The 20,149-nt window shown below is 41.3% G+C and overlaps 1 protein-coding gene across 1 annotated transcript in view; it reads left to right on the top strand.

The window, feature by feature from the left end:
• rps6ka2 (ribosomal protein S6 kinase, polypeptide 2) overlaps nucleotides 1–19,910 on the top strand; it is a 28,569-nt gene extending 8,659 nt beyond the window's left edge. The window contains exons 3-21 of the mRNA XM_012840473.3: nucleotides 36–117; nucleotides 2,323–2,403; nucleotides 2,989–3,068; nucleotides 7,043–7,149; nucleotides 8,507–8,544; nucleotides 8,726–8,868; nucleotides 10,472–10,542; nucleotides 10,777–10,865; nucleotides 11,495–11,559; nucleotides 12,152–12,254; nucleotides 13,179–13,309; nucleotides 14,634–14,759; nucleotides 15,001–15,090; nucleotides 15,802–15,960; nucleotides 16,937–17,098; nucleotides 17,509–17,585; nucleotides 18,280–18,397; nucleotides 18,663–18,800; nucleotides 19,615–19,910. Coding sequence (XP_012695927.1) covers nucleotides 36–117; nucleotides 2,323–2,403; nucleotides 2,989–3,068; nucleotides 7,043–7,149; nucleotides 8,507–8,544; nucleotides 8,726–8,868; nucleotides 10,472–10,542; nucleotides 10,777–10,865; nucleotides 11,495–11,559; nucleotides 12,152–12,254; nucleotides 13,179–13,309; nucleotides 14,634–14,759; nucleotides 15,001–15,090; nucleotides 15,802–15,960; nucleotides 16,937–17,098; nucleotides 17,509–17,585; nucleotides 18,280–18,397; nucleotides 18,663–18,800; nucleotides 19,615–19,740 — 1,986 coding nt within the window. The 3' untranslated portion in view covers nucleotides 19,741–19,910. The remainder of the gene's footprint in view (nucleotides 1–35; nucleotides 118–2,322; nucleotides 2,404–2,988; nucleotides 3,069–7,042; nucleotides 7,150–8,506; nucleotides 8,545–8,725; nucleotides 8,869–10,471; nucleotides 10,543–10,776; nucleotides 10,866–11,494; nucleotides 11,560–12,151; nucleotides 12,255–13,178; nucleotides 13,310–14,633; nucleotides 14,760–15,000; nucleotides 15,091–15,801; nucleotides 15,961–16,936; nucleotides 17,099–17,508; nucleotides 17,586–18,279; nucleotides 18,398–18,662; nucleotides 18,801–19,614) is intronic.
• Nucleotides 19,911–20,149: the final 239 nt, after the last annotated feature.

Genomic DNA, 20,149 nt, shown 5'->3' with positions numbered 1-20,149 from the left:
TGATGTATGTCAACTGTTATGTTGTCTCTCAACAGGTCTTTCTGGTACGGAAAATTGTAGGTTCAGATAAAGGGCAACTCTACGCCATGAAGGTTTTAAAGAAGGCCACTCTTAAAGGTACATTTAACATCATTTAACATGAAATATATTCAACTACATCTTTGTTGCCGTTTAAGCCTCACCTTAAATCTGTTCTTTTTTTTAAACTACGGTCACAATAGAAACTAAAACAAAAACTAAAAACAATCTCAGTTAATATTTTCAATCTCAGTTATCTCAGCAATCTCATGAATTTATCATTCATTTAATTAAAACTCAAAGCCTGTTCGACAGTTCTCACTCTTACTCATAACATGCAAGAGAAAATAGGGCTGATGGCTGATGGCAGGACTGCTAGCCTATAGACCCAACAGTAATTTTTTGACGAAATTTGATTAGTGAATGCAGATTAGTGAATGCAGATTAGTGAATTTGATTAATGAATGCAGATTAGTGAATTTGATTAATGAATGCTAAAATGCACAATGCAAACACTTTCTATACCTGGTAATTTGCTATGTTCTAAGTAGGAGGGTGAATCTTCCACATAAGACATACATGTGATTCATTCATGTTTTGGTAACACTTCATAATAACCATCATTAATAAACGGTAAATTGAGAGTGTATAATGTATGTATGAGAGCTGTAATATATGTTATTTTATCATTAGACTGTGCAGTATAAAATAATCAGCACATCATGAAATGAATGTTACTTGATGCTTTAGAAACTACTTATTAATCATTAACTAATTATTAAAATCATCAGTTGCAACTTTAAAAAAGCCATCCAAATAAAGTTTATGGACGGTTTAGAAACAAATTATTAGCCATTACGAAAGTGTTACAAATATCCGGTCCATCTACCTATGTAATGTTTTTAGATGTTTAATAAACAATTTCTTAAAGGTTTACAAACCATTTGGTAATCATTAACAAATACTCTATATAGTATATAAAATATTATAATGTGTGCAACAATAAACTAGTTAGCTAATGTAATGAGAATATTGTTATAGTGTTTTATCAGCTATAATAATTTTATAAACTAATACTTGCATATTACACAGAATAATGATAAAATAACAACTTAGTAAACATTATTAATTATCATTGTTAACAGTGAAAGTGTTCCCCTTTTGTCCTCTTCTCTACTCTTCTTTGGTAACACTGCGGTAATTGTCTGTAACTCATAGTGTGGCTGTAGACGAGGTTGATGGGACTGTTCAGATTAATTGTGTCATGGTGTATTTATTCAGCACTGAAAGGTCAGGAAGAGGAACCTGTGTGAGGTCACTTTATTCATTAGACCCATCTTACGGGGGCCAGGCAATGTATGGGGGCTCACAGTAACAAGCTGCAGTTTTTGTTTACAGAGCCTCTCTCTAAGCCGAGAACTGTTGTTTGTGCACAGAGAACAAGGTTTTGTCTCAGTGGCTTCCAAAGATTTGTCTATTATGCTCTGGGCAAATGGCATCGGCAATCAGTTGTTCTACCACAACAGTTCTTGTGAACTTCATGAAGTGTAGTGCCATTTGACCAGAATAACAAAGTTTACGTAATTGGTATATGTATGCAGACTATACTGGCATAAAGATCATTCTACCTCACTTTCTATACCATTCATCCTGTGTAACCATGGTTACTGGCTCGTGGCTTTTTGACACAGGAGATATTCACAGTAATCACCATAGTTCCAGTCCTCCATGCACTAGCAAGTGAAAATAACACCACCCGTGTCTCAGTAGCACCTCAGTCATCTATTCAAAAGAAGAGGAAAAAAAAAAAAAAAAAAAAAAATCTGCCATGCCTCAGCAAAGTGAAACTACTCCATGGGTTACATAAGTGAGACCATACCGCTGAGAATCTGAGAGATCTCTGAGAGTCATGCAGTGCGGATGGCAAACCAGTGCTATGGATTCTGCATTGCAGTGTCTACAGAATGTGGCTCTTTATGGCTGTTTTGCTGCATATGCGGATTAGGTTTGATGTTAGCTGGAATGGCATAAACCCTGTTTTGCTTCAGGTATCACTCATAATCCCACTCTTGGAAAAAATATTTCTGTGTGTGTGTGTGTGTGTTTGTTTGTTTGTGTGCGCATGTGTGCATTCCCTATTAACCCTTATACTCTGGGTACACTTATATACCTATGAAAGAGGTGCTGCCATTTACTCAGCATGAAATGAGAAATCATTTTAGATCATTGCTAAAAGGTTGCCTGGCTGGTCACTGCACTGTAATCCATATCTTGAGCTGATTTATTGCTTCTTCTCTCCCGCAGTGCGAGATCGTGTGCGATCAAAAATGGAGAGGGATATTTTAGCAGAGGTGAATCACCCGTTCATAGTCAAACTCCACTATGGTAAGCTGAATACACCATTCCTGACACGACACAAGAAATGCTTCCATAATGATAAAAAAACGCCAGTAGACACATTCATTTAATTCAATTAAGTTTCTAATTTTCCCAAACATATTCATTCTCTATTGAATAAAGATACTTTTATACCTGCAAGCACCTTCACTTGTCTGGAAGCCTGAACTTGTCTGTCATCTAAGGGAGACAGATGTGCTTGTCACATGCATGGAGTTAGAAACAGGATTGCCAGTCTTTTCAATTTCCCTATAAAATGGAGGTGCGTGTACACCTTCATTAAACTCTGCCGTGCATCATGGGCCTCTCAGGAGGTGGCAGCCTTATCACAGCACACTAGACTGAGATAGGACACGGTTTCATCAAAGTGCTTTTTTAATTGTGTTGTCATCGAGATGAGGAAGGGATGTGCGTTATTTGTCACGTGACCACAGTGGTGTGTCTCCCCTCCTCCACTTTCTTTCTCTGTCTCACTCATGGTCTCTCTCTCTCTCTCTCTCTCTCTCTCTCTCTCTCACTTGTCTCATTATTTCTCTCTCTCTTTCTCTTTCTCTCTCCCTCGCTCTCTTGCAGCCTTTCAAACAGAGGGGAAGCTGTACCTCATTCTTGACTTCCTCAGAGGTGGTGATCTTTTCACTCGGCTGTCCAAGGAGGTCAGAAACTTTCTTTCTTAAAATAAAGGTTCCCCCCTGTATGACGTCATCACATGTCACACCATGTCACCACATCACTTGAAGCCTTTAAAGTACTCGTTAACACATTTGTTTGATTGCAATTAGTGATGAATTAACAAAAATGCAACTCCACATCAAGTCTAATTGCTTGCCATAAATAGAAAGGACATTTATGTTTTAATCACAGGCACAGCTGATAATGAAATGTTATGCATTTCTGACTGATTAGAAGTCTCCATTTAGAAGTGTTAGAGGAATGTGTCATGAAATCCATTAGCAAACAGCTACCATAGTCACATAGTCACTGTTGAACTTACTGAACTTGCTGTGGTACTGATGACCTTTTCATTCACTCATTGGATTAAACAGTGTTTTAAATAAGGTGCTGAAAGCAGCTCTGCCTCATAAGAAAATAAATATGGCAGGAACTATACAGGTAATGGGATGGAGTGGGACAGTACTGGCCTAGAAATGTCCTGGGCATCTTGAAAATGACTTTGATTCAGGTGCAAGGGCAGTGTCACAAGTTATCAGCTAATCTAAAGAGGTGGGAAATACTAATATACTTGTGAAAAATGTTGGCTATAGCCCCACATCATGGGGGAAAATCTGACAATTGTATCTTTAGGTAACAATAATTCATTTAAATGTAGTATGTAATGTTCATACACATCTTACACCAACATACTAGGATCATGATGAATGTCATTTTAACACGTCAGTGCTGGAGAGAGATGTTGCCCTTTGTGGAAATGATACCTGATGGGTTTGTCAAGTTCATTCAGATAGGTCCCAGGTGCCATGAATGAGTAATATGTTTGTGTGACCAGGAGACGAACCTTGAATGCCAATCAGTAAGACACGTTTTGAATTAAATATAGATGTGGATTGCTTTTCTGAATGCTTCGGGAGCATTGGTCAGATAGTTTTGTAGTGTCCATGGTTAAGCAGCTTCTGTGCCGTGCCATGGCAAATGGCAATAGATTGTGTAATTATTCATGAATAAATTACACAATGTTTATTACTTGATTTGGCGTCACCCACCAATACGTACGCAGACATGGCCAGCTGCATGGCACCACCTGCTGATTGAAAATCAAAGACTCTGAATAGACTACACCACATATTCTTTACATTAACTCCAGGTGCATCCAATATGGCCGCCGGCCTGTGTTTAAGTCCCCGGGCTTATCAGGGGTGCATTTTCAAGCCTGCTGATTTATTTTCGAGTCTCTTCCCGCCGACGTTGATTAATGTGAATCATGCCTCGTGCTCGTTCGCTCGACTAAATTGTCCATTCGCTCCAGCGGGCCCAGGCTTGGCAGGGGTGCATCATCCCCCATCAGTCAGGTTGCACAATCTCCTCCTTTGATTAATTGCACTGGAGCCCCCCGCGGTTCCATCACCCCTATAAATACACCTGCATGGCGGGATAAAATCCCTGTCTGAAGGGCGGGAGGCAAATGGACTTTGCGTAATGTTATTTTCCACTCCATTTCTCCTCTAATACGATGGGTAATTTATTATTAGATTTGCGCAAGTGGTGCTTAAGAATGAGAATCTGCAAGATGTTGTGGATATGGAGCGGTGCCCACCAGAAGTCTGTAAGCTGTACTGTTTACTTATGCGTGACACTCGTGAGGTTGTGTGTGTCACGACTGAACTGTACAGTGCTAAATCAAATAAAACTGCAGTGGAATCTGAGAATTGTTTTAAACCTGATTCAATTTTCATAAACTGGACAGTCGCATGCTTGCAATTATGATTTGAATTAATGAACCATATTTAATAAATTAATTTTGCTCTTCAAATCATTCATATGTCGCTTCAGAAGCTTAATTGCTGCCAGAAAAATGTAATATTTCCTTGCCATCCCATTTCTCTGAGTGATTGGTTTGATTTATTTCCAACTGGCCTGTTTGGAAGCTATACGAAGTACACTGTGACTGAATGTGACATGACGCTTTCTCGAAAACTCCAGTTGCTAATAGAGAAAGACAAATAAAAACAACCCTGTGAGATGGATATTTCAACCACAGCATTTTTAGCTGTGCGTCACATGGATTGATGCTCTTGTAGGTGAAATTGGTACCAGCCTCACATGGGAGTACCAGACTATGTAGGTAACTTACCCTGTGAGCAGGAGCCGGGTGAATGTGGGTGCAATTGTGTGTAAATCGTGATACCGTCTTTGCGAGGGCCACCAAGACACACTGGTGCTGTCCTTGCAACAGCAACAATATGTTGGTAATCTCACCCGATTGGACAGGCATCAACCATTCAACACAAAGGCAGATCAATTAAGTTGAACACCTAGGGGGCGCCACACAAAGTGTAGTGTCCTCCACGGTGGTCAAAGTAAAGATAATCCACAAATCAGTCTCGTTAAATATATCAGTCTCATAAAATATATTATACTATCAATTTGGAACTCTGATTAATAATTAAATTAATAACTACAACCAAAGTTACCTCATTAATAGTATGGTTGAAGGTTATTGGAATTCTGAATAGAAGAGGTTGGCAACGTCCATTCTTGTGTAACATTAAATAAACCAGCGTATATAAATCAAAGTATTTATTTACACAATGATAAGACAATAACACACAATATGTAATCTAGCTAAATGTAACTAACCAATGAATTGAAGGAGTGTGGGGATGTGTGTGTGAGCTTGTGAGCTCGGGGTTGCGCTGTTAGGAGCGCGCCAGAAGGAATGTGTGTGTGTTCCTTTGTTTGATCATCGTAGTTCCGCGTGCATGTGTGTGCACGTACGCGAACATACATGTGATGTGAACAAGGGCGAGCCTATATGCAGCGCGAAGTTCGAGTATTCTCTTCGCGTGTGTGTGGCTATGTGAAGGCCAATGTATATGTAATCGTGCGCGATTTAGATGCCATGTTAGGAGAGGGAAATGGTTAGTGATGCATGCAAGACCTGATGTGTCTGATAAGCAATCCTAACGATAACCCAGATGGTGTGGCGAAGCCAACTACCAACTAACAATGAAAATATATAAACAGTTACGTTCAGTAAACGAAACATATGAAACACATGAACAATGGCATGTAAACAGTCTTATGCTTAGCCAGGTTGTGAATAGCTAGGATAGCTAAATGCCCAATCGAAGTTTACCAGTCCTTTGGGAAAAGGGTCGTGCTGGCGAGTCCGATGTTGAAACGGCAGAGAAGAGATGATGCCGTCCGTAAATGGAGAAAGTTGTCCTTGCTGTGATGTCTGTTTCCCTGCAGTTTAGGTCGGAGGATTTGATCGCTCAGAACGTTGCAGTCTGCCTTTTGTTCCCGTTGTGTAGAGTTAGCTAGCAGGTCTATTGTTAGCTGCTTTCCTCTGCAATTTAGCTAGCAGGTCTATTGTTAGCTGCTTTCGCTAAACTTACTTTGTCTCACTTAGCAGTCAGTTGACTGAGAGATCTTAGGCGTGTGTCGGCCGTAAGACAAAAGTGAGTTCTCTTTGTTGCGAGAGAACAAAGAGAGTTGCTCTTCACCGTGTGCAGGCGATGCCTGAGGTGAGAGGAGGTCAAAGAGGCTTGCTCCTCGTGGACGATACCCGGAGGGAGAGAGATGAAGAGGTCCTGGCCAGGTGGGCGCCGACAGAGAGAGGGTCACATCTGGGGAGATGCGGCTATTATCCACGCTCAGGTGGGCGTGGTTAAGAAATGCATCAGGTTACATTTTTATGACAGGTAAAGCTTGACGTAGTTTCCGGGGGAACCCATAGACAAGTTACTGATTGAAGTCAAACACAATGGACCATTCCAGGTGTACCTACACTCTACAATTCGTTTGCTTGTTTGTTTGTTTTATATCATTTGTTTCCTTTTGTTTTGTTTTGGTCTGTGGTTTTCTTTTATGTTATCATTACATCCTTCCAAATCTCACACAGAACCGCTCTCTCTTTCTCTTTCTGTGTCTGTGTCCATCCACCTTGCAGGTGATGTTTACTGAAGAGGATGTGAAGTTTTACCTGGCTGAGCTGGCCTTGGCACTGGACCATCTTCACAGCCTGGGCATCATCTATCGCGACCTCAAGCCCGAAAAGTAAGAGAGCGAGGTGCCCGGGCCTGCCACACCTCCCTGCCCCTCTAAGGGTGAAGCAGTTCAGGGTATCCACAGAAGTACAGGCTGAGTCAGCAGCAGATAGGTGGATGAGTCCCTAATCGCCATCTTCTGCATTACCGATGATCAGCTTACCTGTAACCTGATTCGTCATTATGCAATGCTAATGCGGGAGAGGCTCGTCCATTGCACAAGTTGCCGCATCCTTTTTGCAGTCAGAGACTTGGGAATTCTCAGTTTGGGGAATTAAAGAGCGCCTCTGAATGGGGAAGACATGGCTGAATGGGATTACACAGGTTTCTGTGAAACTCTGCATAATTTTTAGCTCATAATTCAGCAGTTCAGAGGAGGCGACTCAGCCGCAGAGATGCAGAGCTTCACGTTGCATGCACCTGCGAAAACATCCCAAGCCTGTGGTGTGATCAAAGCAGCATCTGTTCTTAGTCTCAGTGTGCACACCCCCATCTGGTTTGGCTTCAAATAGTTATCAGGAGTTTTTTTTCTCTCTCTCTTTCTTTTTCTTTTCATAACTGCTGCTCAAATTCTTTTTATATAACATGTACAGTATGCCCCCCCCCCCCTCAACCACCTCCCCACCTCACAGAATGCTTAAGCTGATATACCGGAGGTTCTCCTTTTTACCTGCTGTGTGTGGTTGCTAACAAAAGATGAAGGCTGAACCTACCAATATACCAAATTAACCCTCAGGGAGCCCCCTATGAGAAATAATGACGAGTTACTCAATGCGTTTACCAGTAGAGCTCTCTGGTGGCTTGTTCCTCCTCTCCTTGAAAGGGTAAATCGACATGAGGGTTTAGCCGGTGTGATGGTCTCAGTGGAGGGTTGTGTGTCTGGTGGCAGGCAGGCTATTCTGAGCTGTGTGGCGAATAATTAATGGCCGAGACTGGAGCGCGAGCTGGGGGCCGGGGGTTTGGCTCGGTGAGGGGCTTTGTTTATTATAAACAAACATTTGGGTGACACCCTGAGCCTCACCACACAATGCTGGGAGAGCTCGATTACAATGATTGGTTTTGCTGACGTATAATTCTGACTCCCATAGGGGATGGGAATGGGGTGTTTGCCATCTACTGTTAAAATATTTAAAATGAATAAGGTGCCAATCACATTCTTTAAAGTCATTTGTCTGATATTTGTCTGTGTGTTTCAAACTGCTATTTCAATCTGATTCCTGTCCAATAGCTACAAAAAAAATTACAGGTTGAAGGAAATTCAAATAGAGATGTTTGACCATATAGTAGTTCCCATATAGTGTCCTAGTATTCTACCCATCTGAGTTATGGCTATGTTGTCCTAATAGACACATGGTTTGCCTTCACAGCATCCTTCTTGATGAGGAGGGCCACATCAAGATAACTGGTAAGCAAGAGTTGGATTTATCATCACATTTATTCTATAAACCGTCACAATAAACTTTCACTGATTCTTGGGAGTCGGCACATCTAAGGATTAGTTCCTTTTAATAAACACAAACATACACTCGTACCCCCCCCCCCCACACACACACACACACGCTTATGCATTTCCCTCTTTGTTTCAGATTTTGGCTTGAGTAAAGAGGCCATAGAGAACGACAAGAGAGCATACTCCTTCTGCGGGACAATCGAGTACATGGCCCCTGAGGTGGTCAACAGAAGAGGCCACACACAGAGTGCAGACTGGTGGTCTTTTGGTGTCTTAATGGTAGGTACCGCCCTTTCATGCTTTTATCCAAAGCAACCTGCTTGGCAATACAAGCAAAAAGAGGAAAAAAGAAAGTAGAAAAGTGGCAGAAAAAAACATGCTGTAGTCTTGCTTCTTTCAAGTGTCATATTGACAAGAGGAGATTGTAAGATGAGCAGAGGAAAGTAAAGGAGGGATTTTTTTGGAAGTGATGACAATGGTGATGATGATAATAATAACATAACAACACAATAATAATAATAATAATAACGATGGTGGTGGTATTATTGGTAGTATGGCTATTTGGTGGTGTGACGGCTCTTTCCATTTATGACGCAGCTGTGCAATATATACTTAGATTGTATTGGTCTGCCTGTGCAATATATACTTAGATTGTATTGGACTGCCTGTGCAATATATACTTAGATTGTATTGGTCTGCCTGCGCAATATATACTTAGATTGTATTGGTCTGCCTGTGCAATATATACTTAGATTGTATTGGTCTGCCTGAAGTGAGTGAAGACACTCAGAATTTCAGCTGGTCTTAGATAGTTTGGACACCCAAAATATTTGTTACCGACGTTCACGACGGTCTTACAGAATTTGGTGCTTATGTGCAACATGTTTCATTTTCACAATGAACACAAGCCCTTTGCTGCGCTGTGCTGTGCTGTGCTGTGCTGTGCTGTGCTGTGCTGTGCTGTGCTGTGTGTGTGTGTGTGTGTGTGTGTGTGGGGGGGGGGGCATTATTTGATTCACCACATGTGTTTAGTAAATTGGGTTATGGAGTGCTGCAAATTGACTGCTACTACTACTATCACTCTTACTACTACTACTACTACTACTACAAACAACAACAACAACTTGAATGAATAACAGCTTAATTTATTTTGATTTGTATTATTTGGACACAAAATGAAATGTTTTTATTACCACTTTCCACGAAGCACTGCCATAAAATTCATCAGTCCTAAAATAAGCCCCCACACTCTGCAGTGCTTCATCCTCCCTCTACAATACTTAGGGTGCTGACTAATCCACTCATCCCTAGCGACATCAAAATTACCCACCAGGCCCTGGAAAAAGACAGGTTGACGTTTATCCCTCAGACTGATTTGTGGCTCGCCTCCCTGCAGCTTGGGTGCCATATCATTCATGGCACCCTCAGTGGCAGCCAGATGCGGGGCGGATCCGGCCCGGACGTGGTGCAGATCCGGCGGGTCCGTGCCAGATCTGGGCCAGATCCGGTGTCAGCTGCCATCTGGAAGAGCAGACGTCTCTTGTGAATAGAATTTCAACAAGGCAGAGCCATTTTCAGTTTTTTAGTTGGCTTCATTCATTGCGTTTGTTTGAGGTTTTGTTGTTTGTTTGTTTTCAGAACCCACCTAGTATATACACCCACGTATTTGGGTACATTCTGTTTGCAAAGATAATACATAAATCTCTAGAAAGAATCCCCAAAACAGAAACTAACATGTAGTAATAGACAAATGTTATTATGTAAAGCTACAGACTGATTGATAAAAAATATTAGCATTTCTGAAAAACTAATGTCTTGAATGAAATCTTAAGTGCATGTTATGTGTGGACTATAACATAGGACTGTTGCCCTCTGTTTTCAGTTTGAAATGCTGACAGGTTCACTCCCTTTCCAAGGCAAAGATCGGAAGGAGACCATGGCACTGATTCTAAAGTAAGATCTCTCATCTCTTCATTTATGCTCTTGCTCTTGGTCTTAATTGGGTGTGTGCTTATCTTTTTCCTGTTTTTCCTTCTTTGAAAAGGTGTTCAGTTCATTCTGATTCATCCCAGTTTATTTTAAATGTAGAACTACTTTTTTCTTGTATAATGACTAACAAATGTATTGTTTTGCACAGTATTAATGTACCTTTTTAACTCTCTTCTGCCTTCTTTTAATTGTCTTTAGGGCCAAATTGGGAATGCCACAGTTTTTAAGTCCTGAAGTGCAAAGCCTGTTACGGGCACTTTTTAAAAGAAATCCTTCCAACCGATTAGGTACAGTTTACAAATTAAATGTTTTTTTTTCACACATTTTTGGGTTGCTGCCAGTTCATTTGAACATGTCACAAGAGACTACACAAATGCTGCACAGTGTTGCAGTACACCTACATTGTTTTTAAAACCTGTATTTTAGTCGAGCAACAAGCATTCAGTCAGGGCGATCTTCAAAGTGCATGAATTCAGTTAACCCAGTCATTCCCAAGAGCCTGGTTGCTGTTTAGTGTTGTGGTTTAGTTACAGGGAAACCAATTCAGTCATAATTTATTAGACAGATCGAGATGTTGCTGAATAAAGGTAAGTATGAGTAGGCCTGGAGAAACCGTTCTCTTTTAATGTCGACAGACTTAAATAATTTATTACAAGGGGATGCATTTTGGACAACGTAGCAGAAAGGTGCAGTGTTGAGCAAGATTGAGGATTCACTCAGACAAGACAAGATCCTATCATAATGTTCAATATCATTGACACACCTATGTATATTACACATGATGAACTTATGGCTTACAGATGTTTTCACTACAGTAGACATGTTTTACATGTAAGACAGGACAACAAAGGCACAGTATGTTGTTCAGAGATGTTTAATGTATGCTGAGGACTTCCTTTGTGTGTTCTGTGTTAAGGTGCGGGACCAGATGGAGTGGAGGAGATCAAACGACATACATTTTTTGCAACCATTGACTGGAATGTGAGTTGCATATAGAGCACTTATCGATAGAAGACAGTAACAGTCTCCATCTGTCTGAGTAGTGCAATTTGCCCTGTAGGAGAGAGAGTACAAGGACTTCACAATGCATCCCCTCTACGCATACAAACACACACACACACACACACACACACACACACACACACACACACACACACACACACACACACACTGACACATACAGCCCTAACACTCTGGGACTCAGAGCACTCAATTCTGATAGATGTCAAGTCTATTCTGCCCATCAGGACAAACAAAGACTGCAACTGCACTGAATGGGGTTCTGTTTTTTCTGTTGTTTGCAAAGGCAATTTTCTGTGCTTGCCATTACCAAAATGCATTCCCTCTTTTCTCTTGACGGATATTTGTATTTCTCTGTGTTTCTTTTAAAGTCTTGTGTTGCCATATCAACTAGAGCTTTTAGATGTATTTATAGAAAGTTCTGGAGCGTATTTTTCTTGACAGCTTTAAAAACCATTAGCTGTTTGAAATGAAAAGTGGTTTCTATTTTTAAAAAAGTCCAATTTAAAAAGAAATTTTCTCTGCCTGCTTTTTTGTCTGCTTTCGGTGACAGAAATTATACAGACGAGAGATCAAGCCTCCCTTCAAACCAGCAGTGGGGAGGCCTGAGGACACCTTCCACTTTGATCCGGAGTTCACCTCCCGAACACCAACAGGTAGCTTTAATGCTTCATTGACTCTGTCTGCGATTCAGCTCGGGTTTGCAAATCAGCACAGATCAGTCTCCACTGACCTTGTAAAGAGCTCTGAGGTCTATAATTAGTTCCTAGAAATCGCAGGTATCTTGACTGTGAAGAAGGCTTTTATTTTTTACCTGGGAAGACTCATCTGAGATGGCCTCAGTGTTCTGTTTGGGTTCAATTTCCTGTCCTGTCCTATCATGTCCTCCCTCCCTGTCTCTCTCTCTGTCTCTCTCTCTCTCTCTCTGTCTCTCCCATGCTCGTCAGAACTGCTGGTTCATGATATTTAATGTCTAATAATGTCAGGTCAGCTTAAGAAACATGATTTGTGCAAAATCTTGTTTTAATATGGACATAAGCATGTTACATAAAGCAGAGCTTTTAGTGTTGCAGTGAATCCTGTCAAGATTATGATTTAATCCTGGTATTATACACCATGTAAGGTCCTCCACTGGGCATTCTGCTTGATTTCTGCAGTGTTCAGCCAGAGATGTTCAGTGGTTTGTCTCATTGCCACTGAAGACAGGTTTACGCCAATGTAATCTTTTAACATCGTCTCGGTAGTCTGATGTGTGAAATGTGTATATTTGTATATAGTTGTCTCATCCCAATTCAGATGTCAAATGAAGTCATTTGTCATGGCTTGTCTGACTACACAGGCTGGCAAGACTGGTGGGTAACACAAAACATGATTTCCATTAAAAAAAATTAATAAACGGGTTTATATGGGTTGAAAAAAGCCTATAAACCACAACAGTGTATTGTTGTAAAGACATAACTGAGACTGGATCAATTGTGTGTGTTTGTGTGTGTGTGTGTGTGTGTGTGTGTGGGGGGGGGGTGATATGTGCTGTGCTGTACTTTGTGTTCTAACTGCCTGTCGGTGTGTCTGTCTCACAGACTCACCCGGAGTACCCCCCAGTGCCAACGCCCATCAACTCTTTAGGGGCTTCAGCTTTGTTGCCACCAACCTCAGCCCGGAGCAATCGATAGTGGAGACGCGCCAGTCCGTGGTCAACCCTATCGTTCAGGTGAAACTGCTAATGTTATCCCACTCATGTCATGACAGTATATCATATTATACTGTTATGACCTCCCAGGGATAACACATAGGACATACTGTACAGTGACTACATATTTTATCAGGTCCTATACAAACTGGTACTTCAACTTGAATTATAGAATCTTGTACTTGTGTATTTGATTCTGTGATTACAACACACATTTGATATGACTATTGTATGATATATACCTATACCAATACTTGATTCTGCAGAGGGTACACTTAATTTGCAGTATATATGTAGGTATACTGATTTTTCAGTATACGCTTCAGCAATACATTGTTTTAAGCAGTCACGTGTCATTTAACAGTTAAAGAAAAGTATTCGCAAGCCAAAAGGCACTATTGAATGTTCATAGCATCTTTAATAAAAGATGCAGTGAAAAAAAAATCTTCAGTGGAGAAAATATGAGGAAGATCAGGGAAGAAGACATACAGAAACCTCCAATGTCTATTTTGTTTTGTGAGGGTGTATTCCAGTTCTGCATAAACCCATGAATGCGTCCCAGTGATCTTAATTGTAGGCCTGCCTTTGGTCTGCTGTGGTTTTGTAGCCTCAGACACTGCAGGACACTTCTGCAGAGGTCCCTCAGAGCATCCCTAGGCACAGGCAAAGAGAGCCGTATTACGCAACGTGAACTGATTCTGCCAGATGGTTCATACCTGAGTGAGCATTTCATCAAAGTGGCTCCGCGGAGATCCCAGCGCCCAGAGTCAATGCTATTGATTTGGGCAATGATTGACATGGGCGGGTGTTTCCCCCCCTGACACGCACACACACACTGAACAATCGGATCTGTCTGTGGATATTTCCATTGTATTGAACACAAGCCGCCTTTAGCCAATCTGACTGATATATATGCATGAGTGAGTGTGTGTGTGGAACAGTGTTCACTGCTGACACCTTAACAGTCAGCACTGGTCTGTCTGGATCACATTTAAGCTATTTAACACAAATTGAGCTGTCTTGGTTTAGCTATGTCAGTCTTTCTCCTTCTCTGCATGTATGTCAATCCATGAAGCTATGCTTGAATGGTTTCTTTACACAGCAAAGTTCTTTTAATTGATAAATTCAAGACTATACAAAGCTTCCATACCCATATTTCATATTTGTATGTTTAATTTTGAATTTGGAAGACTTTAAAAGGTCCTCGATAGGAAAAAATGCAATGCCATTCATGCACGTAATGTCTCTTCTGAGGATCAGAGTGTTAGAGGTCGCTATAAATATACTTTCCAACCAAGGCTCCCTTAGCACTAAAAGTGTTTTGTTTTGCTTGTTGTTTTCACAGCAACTCCATGGGAATAACATCCGCTTCACTGACGGCTATGAGCTTAAGGAGGATGTGGGCATCGGGGCATACTCTGTGTGCAAGCGCTGTGTCCACAGGATCACTAGCGTGGAGTATGCAGTCAAAGTAAGTTCAAAAGCACGCAGGTTCATTAGATACCAGCCTTATGGAGGGAAATATGCACTTTAATCACATTGAATTGAAATGACAGTGGTGGGCTCATTTTCGCCCATTCCGCTTTCTTGTGCCTGTAAAACTGATCTAGGCGCAGCGATCTAATCTTCTTAGTTGACAGGAATGCTTAGTTGTGTTTACTTGTGTTGGTTTGTCCAATTGTGTTTAAATTTTTTCTCTGTCTGTTTTCCAGATTATTGACAAGGCCAAGAAGGATCCATCGGAGGAGATAGAGATTCTCCTGAGATACGGGCAGCACCCCAACATCATCACCCTGAAAGATGTGAGCAATCTCGCAGTTCCACAGATGGCTGCCCCTGTCCTGTCTGTGGCCACTCAACTGATAAACAAGCAAGGTCGCAGACAGAGTAGAGATTTCCTTCGTCTCATTTAGTCGCTAGGCTAGCACGCTAGGATCTATCTGACAGCTGTGAAGCAGGAACAGCCTCAACAATATTTACTCTAGTGCAACATCAAGAACAATCTAAGTGTCTTTTCCACGGACACTTTTGAATCCGGGTTGATTTCCATCATCTCAGGACCTGAAGCTTCCTGAACCGTTCATGCTATTTTTAGGGAATTTTCTGGTCCTGCTAGTCAGCCCATCCAATCCCTCTCAGAGATAAGCATAGTGTATAGGGCACTTAGCGTACTTTGTGTTGCTTGTGCATGTAGTGTGTAGAAGCCCAGTGTCATTATGTACAACACCTTTGACCTTACTCAGCATTCTGAGGTAACTTTAACCACTTCAACTTTAGCCACTGGCCCTTTTTTTGTCATTGCCATACAAATATTGCCGTTCAATGTATTTACTACATTTAAGATATTTTAATTTAAATGCCATGCATGTCTGAGTGCTTATTTATTTGTAACTAGAGAGTTGAGTCATACTCATCAGGCATCAACTGCAGAGATATAGTCATGGAAATGTTATCAGAGGTCATAGAAGGTCAATGGGGTCCCCTCACTGAGTGTGTCCCTGTGATGCCTGCAGGTGTATGATGATGGGAAGTATGTGTATGTGGTGATGGAGCTGATGAGAGGAGGGGAACTGCTGGACAGGATCCTCCTTCAGAAGTGCTTCTCTGAGCGGGAGGCCTCAGCGGTTCTCTGCACCCTCACAAAGACCGTGGAGTATCTCCATTCCCAAGGGGTAAGTTCAGGAACCGGCCATGACTCATATTATTAGTTGTATACAACCTGTATTAGTTATATACACAAGATGTTGTCACATGACAACCAGCCCTCTCAGCATCACACACAAATAATCAACATCAACTATCAGCAATCTACTTACACACCAGGGTGCACCACAACAACCACGCTGATACCTCACTAGTCTCACATTACTGCCCTTGTCAGCTCCTCACAGGCGTTTTCAAGTGAGCACCTTCCTTTGTCAGTGTCATGTTGAATTAGGCCAGCAATAGTCAGCAAAGGTTGACTTTACTACCATTTAGAAATGTAGGAGCGCCTAGATCTGTAACTTCAGAATAAAATGGTGAAGATAAAAGGTTATGTTAGAGTTAGATGCTGTGTTGACTTCGGTGTTACTTTTTTTTTCTCTGAAGTCTGTGGGTGGATTGCAGTTATCTCAAATTAAATATAGCCCTTTTTGTTCTGTTGCTAAGGATACTCTGTTTCTTCTTGCCTGCGTTTAGTTCATCAAGCAATTCTCCAATTGCATCTCTGACAGATGTTAGCACACAATGTTTTAAATATATTTACAAATTACAGATACAGTGAGCAGGTTTTTCTCCTAACGATACCAAGGTAAATACCACAATTGGCATCACTTTCACAACATTACTAGCAAGAAAAAACATGTAAATAAATTGATTGACAGCTTATGTGTGTAAGACACTGCTAATCTCAGCCAGCCATGCCTATTACCCCATAAAGCAAAGACAAGGAATCCATGTTATAGTCTGAAAAGCTTATTTCCAGAGTGTGCTGGAGTGATGTTCATCAGTTAGCAACTCCATGTTATTACTGTCACACTAAAGATGACCTCATCCTGTCTCATGTGTCTGCAGTTAATTTAAAAGACACCGCCCTTGAAGCGTGTGATGTCACATCTATGCCACAGAGCATTATTACTTATTTAGCATTGTTGAATTTTATCTCAGGTCGTCCATCGTGACTTGAAGCCAAGCAATATCCTCTATGTGGACGAGACGGTGGATCCAGAGTCCATTCGAATCTGTGACTTTGGCTTTGCCAAGCAGCTAAGAGCTGAGAACGGCCTGCTCATGACGCCATGTTACACGGCTAACTTTGTAGCTCCAGAGGTAAGAGGCACATTGTCATGTTTATTTTTGTACTATCATTTGTTGTTATTTGTTAAGAGCTAGGCAATGTCTCTTCCTTTTTTTACCTCTGGCCCACTCTGTTCCCTATAGAGTGTTATTCACTCCCCTTCTCACATTGGCTCTCTGCATGCATTTCACCCACATATTATCCCAGAAGAACAGTACAGATAGCTGAGTGTTCAAGAGCCAGTCCCATTGACATTACACTTAGTAATATTGCAGACACCTTTAGGAGAAAACATCAAAAGCAGAGTGCCGGTGAAACCCATTCTTCAGGATGAGCAGGTTGACGTAGGGATTTTTTTAATTAGTCAAATGCATAAGAAAAGTTTGGTCTTGTACAGCCAGTTCCATGCTGCGATATCACCAAGTTCTAATGTCTTGTTTAGGTCCTGAAAAAGCAGGGATATGATGCAGCCTGTGACATCTGGAGTCTGGGAATTTTACTCTACACCATGTTGGCAGGGTGAGAAAACGTATTTACTTGAAAGTTAATCATTTTCCAACTTCAGTTTGCAGTATCTGGGCTAGCGATAAGGCAAGGGGGTACAATTTCATAGTAGGACATACAATTTCATTGTAGGAAATTCATTTTTTAAATCCCAGACATCTCTCTCTATAACTGCACATGATCCACAAAAACATCCATCCTATACTTTTGTCTAGAATATTTATGATTTCATATTTTTAACTGCCATATAGGCAGATAGTTAGTCAATCTAGTTTAATTATAGATACCTGTTAAAGAAGACAAAGTAATCTGGATGATTTGTACTATCAGACAAAAGCTTGGTCTCACCCAGTATTGTACACTTTCCTGACCAGTCATTTCTAGGACAAGGAAGAGGGATTGCCAGGGCAAAGTTAACAGCAGATGCACTGTAATTGTGCTTGGGACAAATCTATCAGCTGCAGACCTGACAATTTAATGTTCCTGGCTGAAGCTTTGGGTTTAAATCTCTACATAATCAGGGCATCTGGGGGTAAAAGGATTTTTTTCTTTGTGCCATTTTTGTAACCCCTTTCAAAGCCTTTGTCCTCATGGCCATTAGCAGTTGAGCTTTTTTTTAAATAGAAAAGCAATTGTACAGCTCAGGTAAACGTGGCCATTTCAGGTCTGTGTTGATGTAAGGCTCAGGAGCTCTATGTCGTTTCCCCAGATTCACCCCTTTTGCCAATGGCCCTGATGACACGTCAGAAGAAATCCTTGCCCGGATTGGCAGCGGTAAATACGCCCTTACGGGTGGCAACTGGGACTTGGTATCAGATGCTGCAAAGGTACTACCGAATCAACTGACACATATTTTACAGAATAACACGTTATCAAATGATTTACTCCTGAGACTGATATTTGGCCATTTTTGTTTAGGACTGTTTGTTATTCTATTCTAGAGACTATTCATTGGCATAACAAATGTATACTTATTGCCCAAAAATAGTATGCATCATTAAAAAATAATTAAGTAAGAAATCATCTGTCCTCTCTAAATATTTCTCACTCTCTCCCCTAACTCTCTCTCTCTCTCTCTGTGCCTGTTATCAGGACATTGTGTCCAAGATGCTACATGTGGACCCTCATCAGCGGCTGACAGCACCGCAGGTCCTCAGGCACCAGTGGATTGTGGATCGGGAGCAGCTCTCACAGAGCCAGCTCATCAGACAAGACGTGCAGCTGGTGAAGGTAACACCTCTGAGTCATCCTCAGATGTCAATCTCTCTCTCTCTCTCTCTCTCTCTTTCTCTCTCTCTCTCTTTCTCTCTTTCCTTTTCTTTGTATCCCTCCCTCTCCTTTAATCTCTTTCTCCTGCTCTCTCTCCTTCTGTTCTGCCTCTCTCTTTCTAATTATTTTTCTCTTTCTTCCTTCCCTCTCTCTCTCTGCCTGTCTGTTTACATCCACAGTCCACTGACAAGTAAAGAGTCTGCAAATGGACTAGTGTGGACTAGTGTGTGTGTGTGTGTGTGTGTGTGTGTGTGTGTGTGTGTGTGTGTGTGTGTGTGTGTGTGTGTGTGTGTGTGTGTGTGTGAGAAAGAGATAGAGAGAGAGAGAGAAATAGAGGGAGGGTGGGTGTGTGTACAAATGATTGGAATAAACCCTTTTCTGCATTCTCATTTGTTGGTTGGTAATGACAGGTGATGTGGGGATAAGAAAAATGGATTTTCTGTTAATCTAATGTAATGTAGACTGGGTACAGTACTGATATTTTGCATGTGCCCATAAAAGCCATTCATTTTACAGTGACAGATTTGGATCACATATAAACAGCAATGTAGTTACTTATCTTTGAGTGAATTGTATGGACTATAAGTATGCCACCATAGAGTAAGGCAGTTTAGTAGCTTATTACTGCCATCTTCTGTCCTTTTCAGGGAATTCACATTTAATGTGACATTCACGTTCTTTCAAATGTATAAATACTTATCCTAAACATGCATCATTATTAACGTGTGTCACTGATTATTAGATTATTTTAATGTTTTCTTTTCTTTTTTTCAAGGGTGCAATGGCTGCCACCTATTTTGCCCTTAATCGGTCGCCTCAAGCACCAAAGCTGGAGCCTGTGTTGTCATCTTGTTTGGCTCAGAGAAGAGGAATGAAGAGGCTCACATCCACACGGTTATAGTACAGCTGCACAAGAAGCACCAAAAAAATATATCATGATGACCAGCAACAGAGACTTGCCAAAGCAGCATATGGAGAATTACTGTGCGGAGAGTACTGTGTGAAGAGTACTGTGTGAAGAGTACTGTGTGGAGAGTACTGTGTGGAGTGTGGAGAGTACTGTGTGGAGAGTGTGGAGAGTGGAGAGTACTGTGTGAAGAGTGTGGAGAGTACTGTGTGGAGAGTACTGTGTGGAGAGTGGAGAGTACTGTGTGAAGAGTACTGTGTGGAGAGTACTGTGTGGAGAGTACTGTGTGAAGAGTACTGTGTGGAGAGTACTGTGTGGAGAGTGGAGAGTACTGTGTGAAGAGTACTGTGTGGAGAGTACTGTGTGGAGAGTACTGTGTGAAGAGTACTGTGTGGAGAGTACT

Source organism: Clupea harengus, chromosome 13 (assembly GCF_900700415.2).
Source record: "Clupea harengus chromosome 13, Ch_v2.0.2, whole genome shotgun sequence".
NCBI classification, from domain to species: Eukaryota; Metazoa; Chordata; class Actinopteri; order Clupeiformes; family Clupeidae; genus Clupea; species Clupea harengus.
Note: the sequence above shows the minus strand (reverse complement) of the source record. Positions and strands in the feature narration are given on the sequence as shown.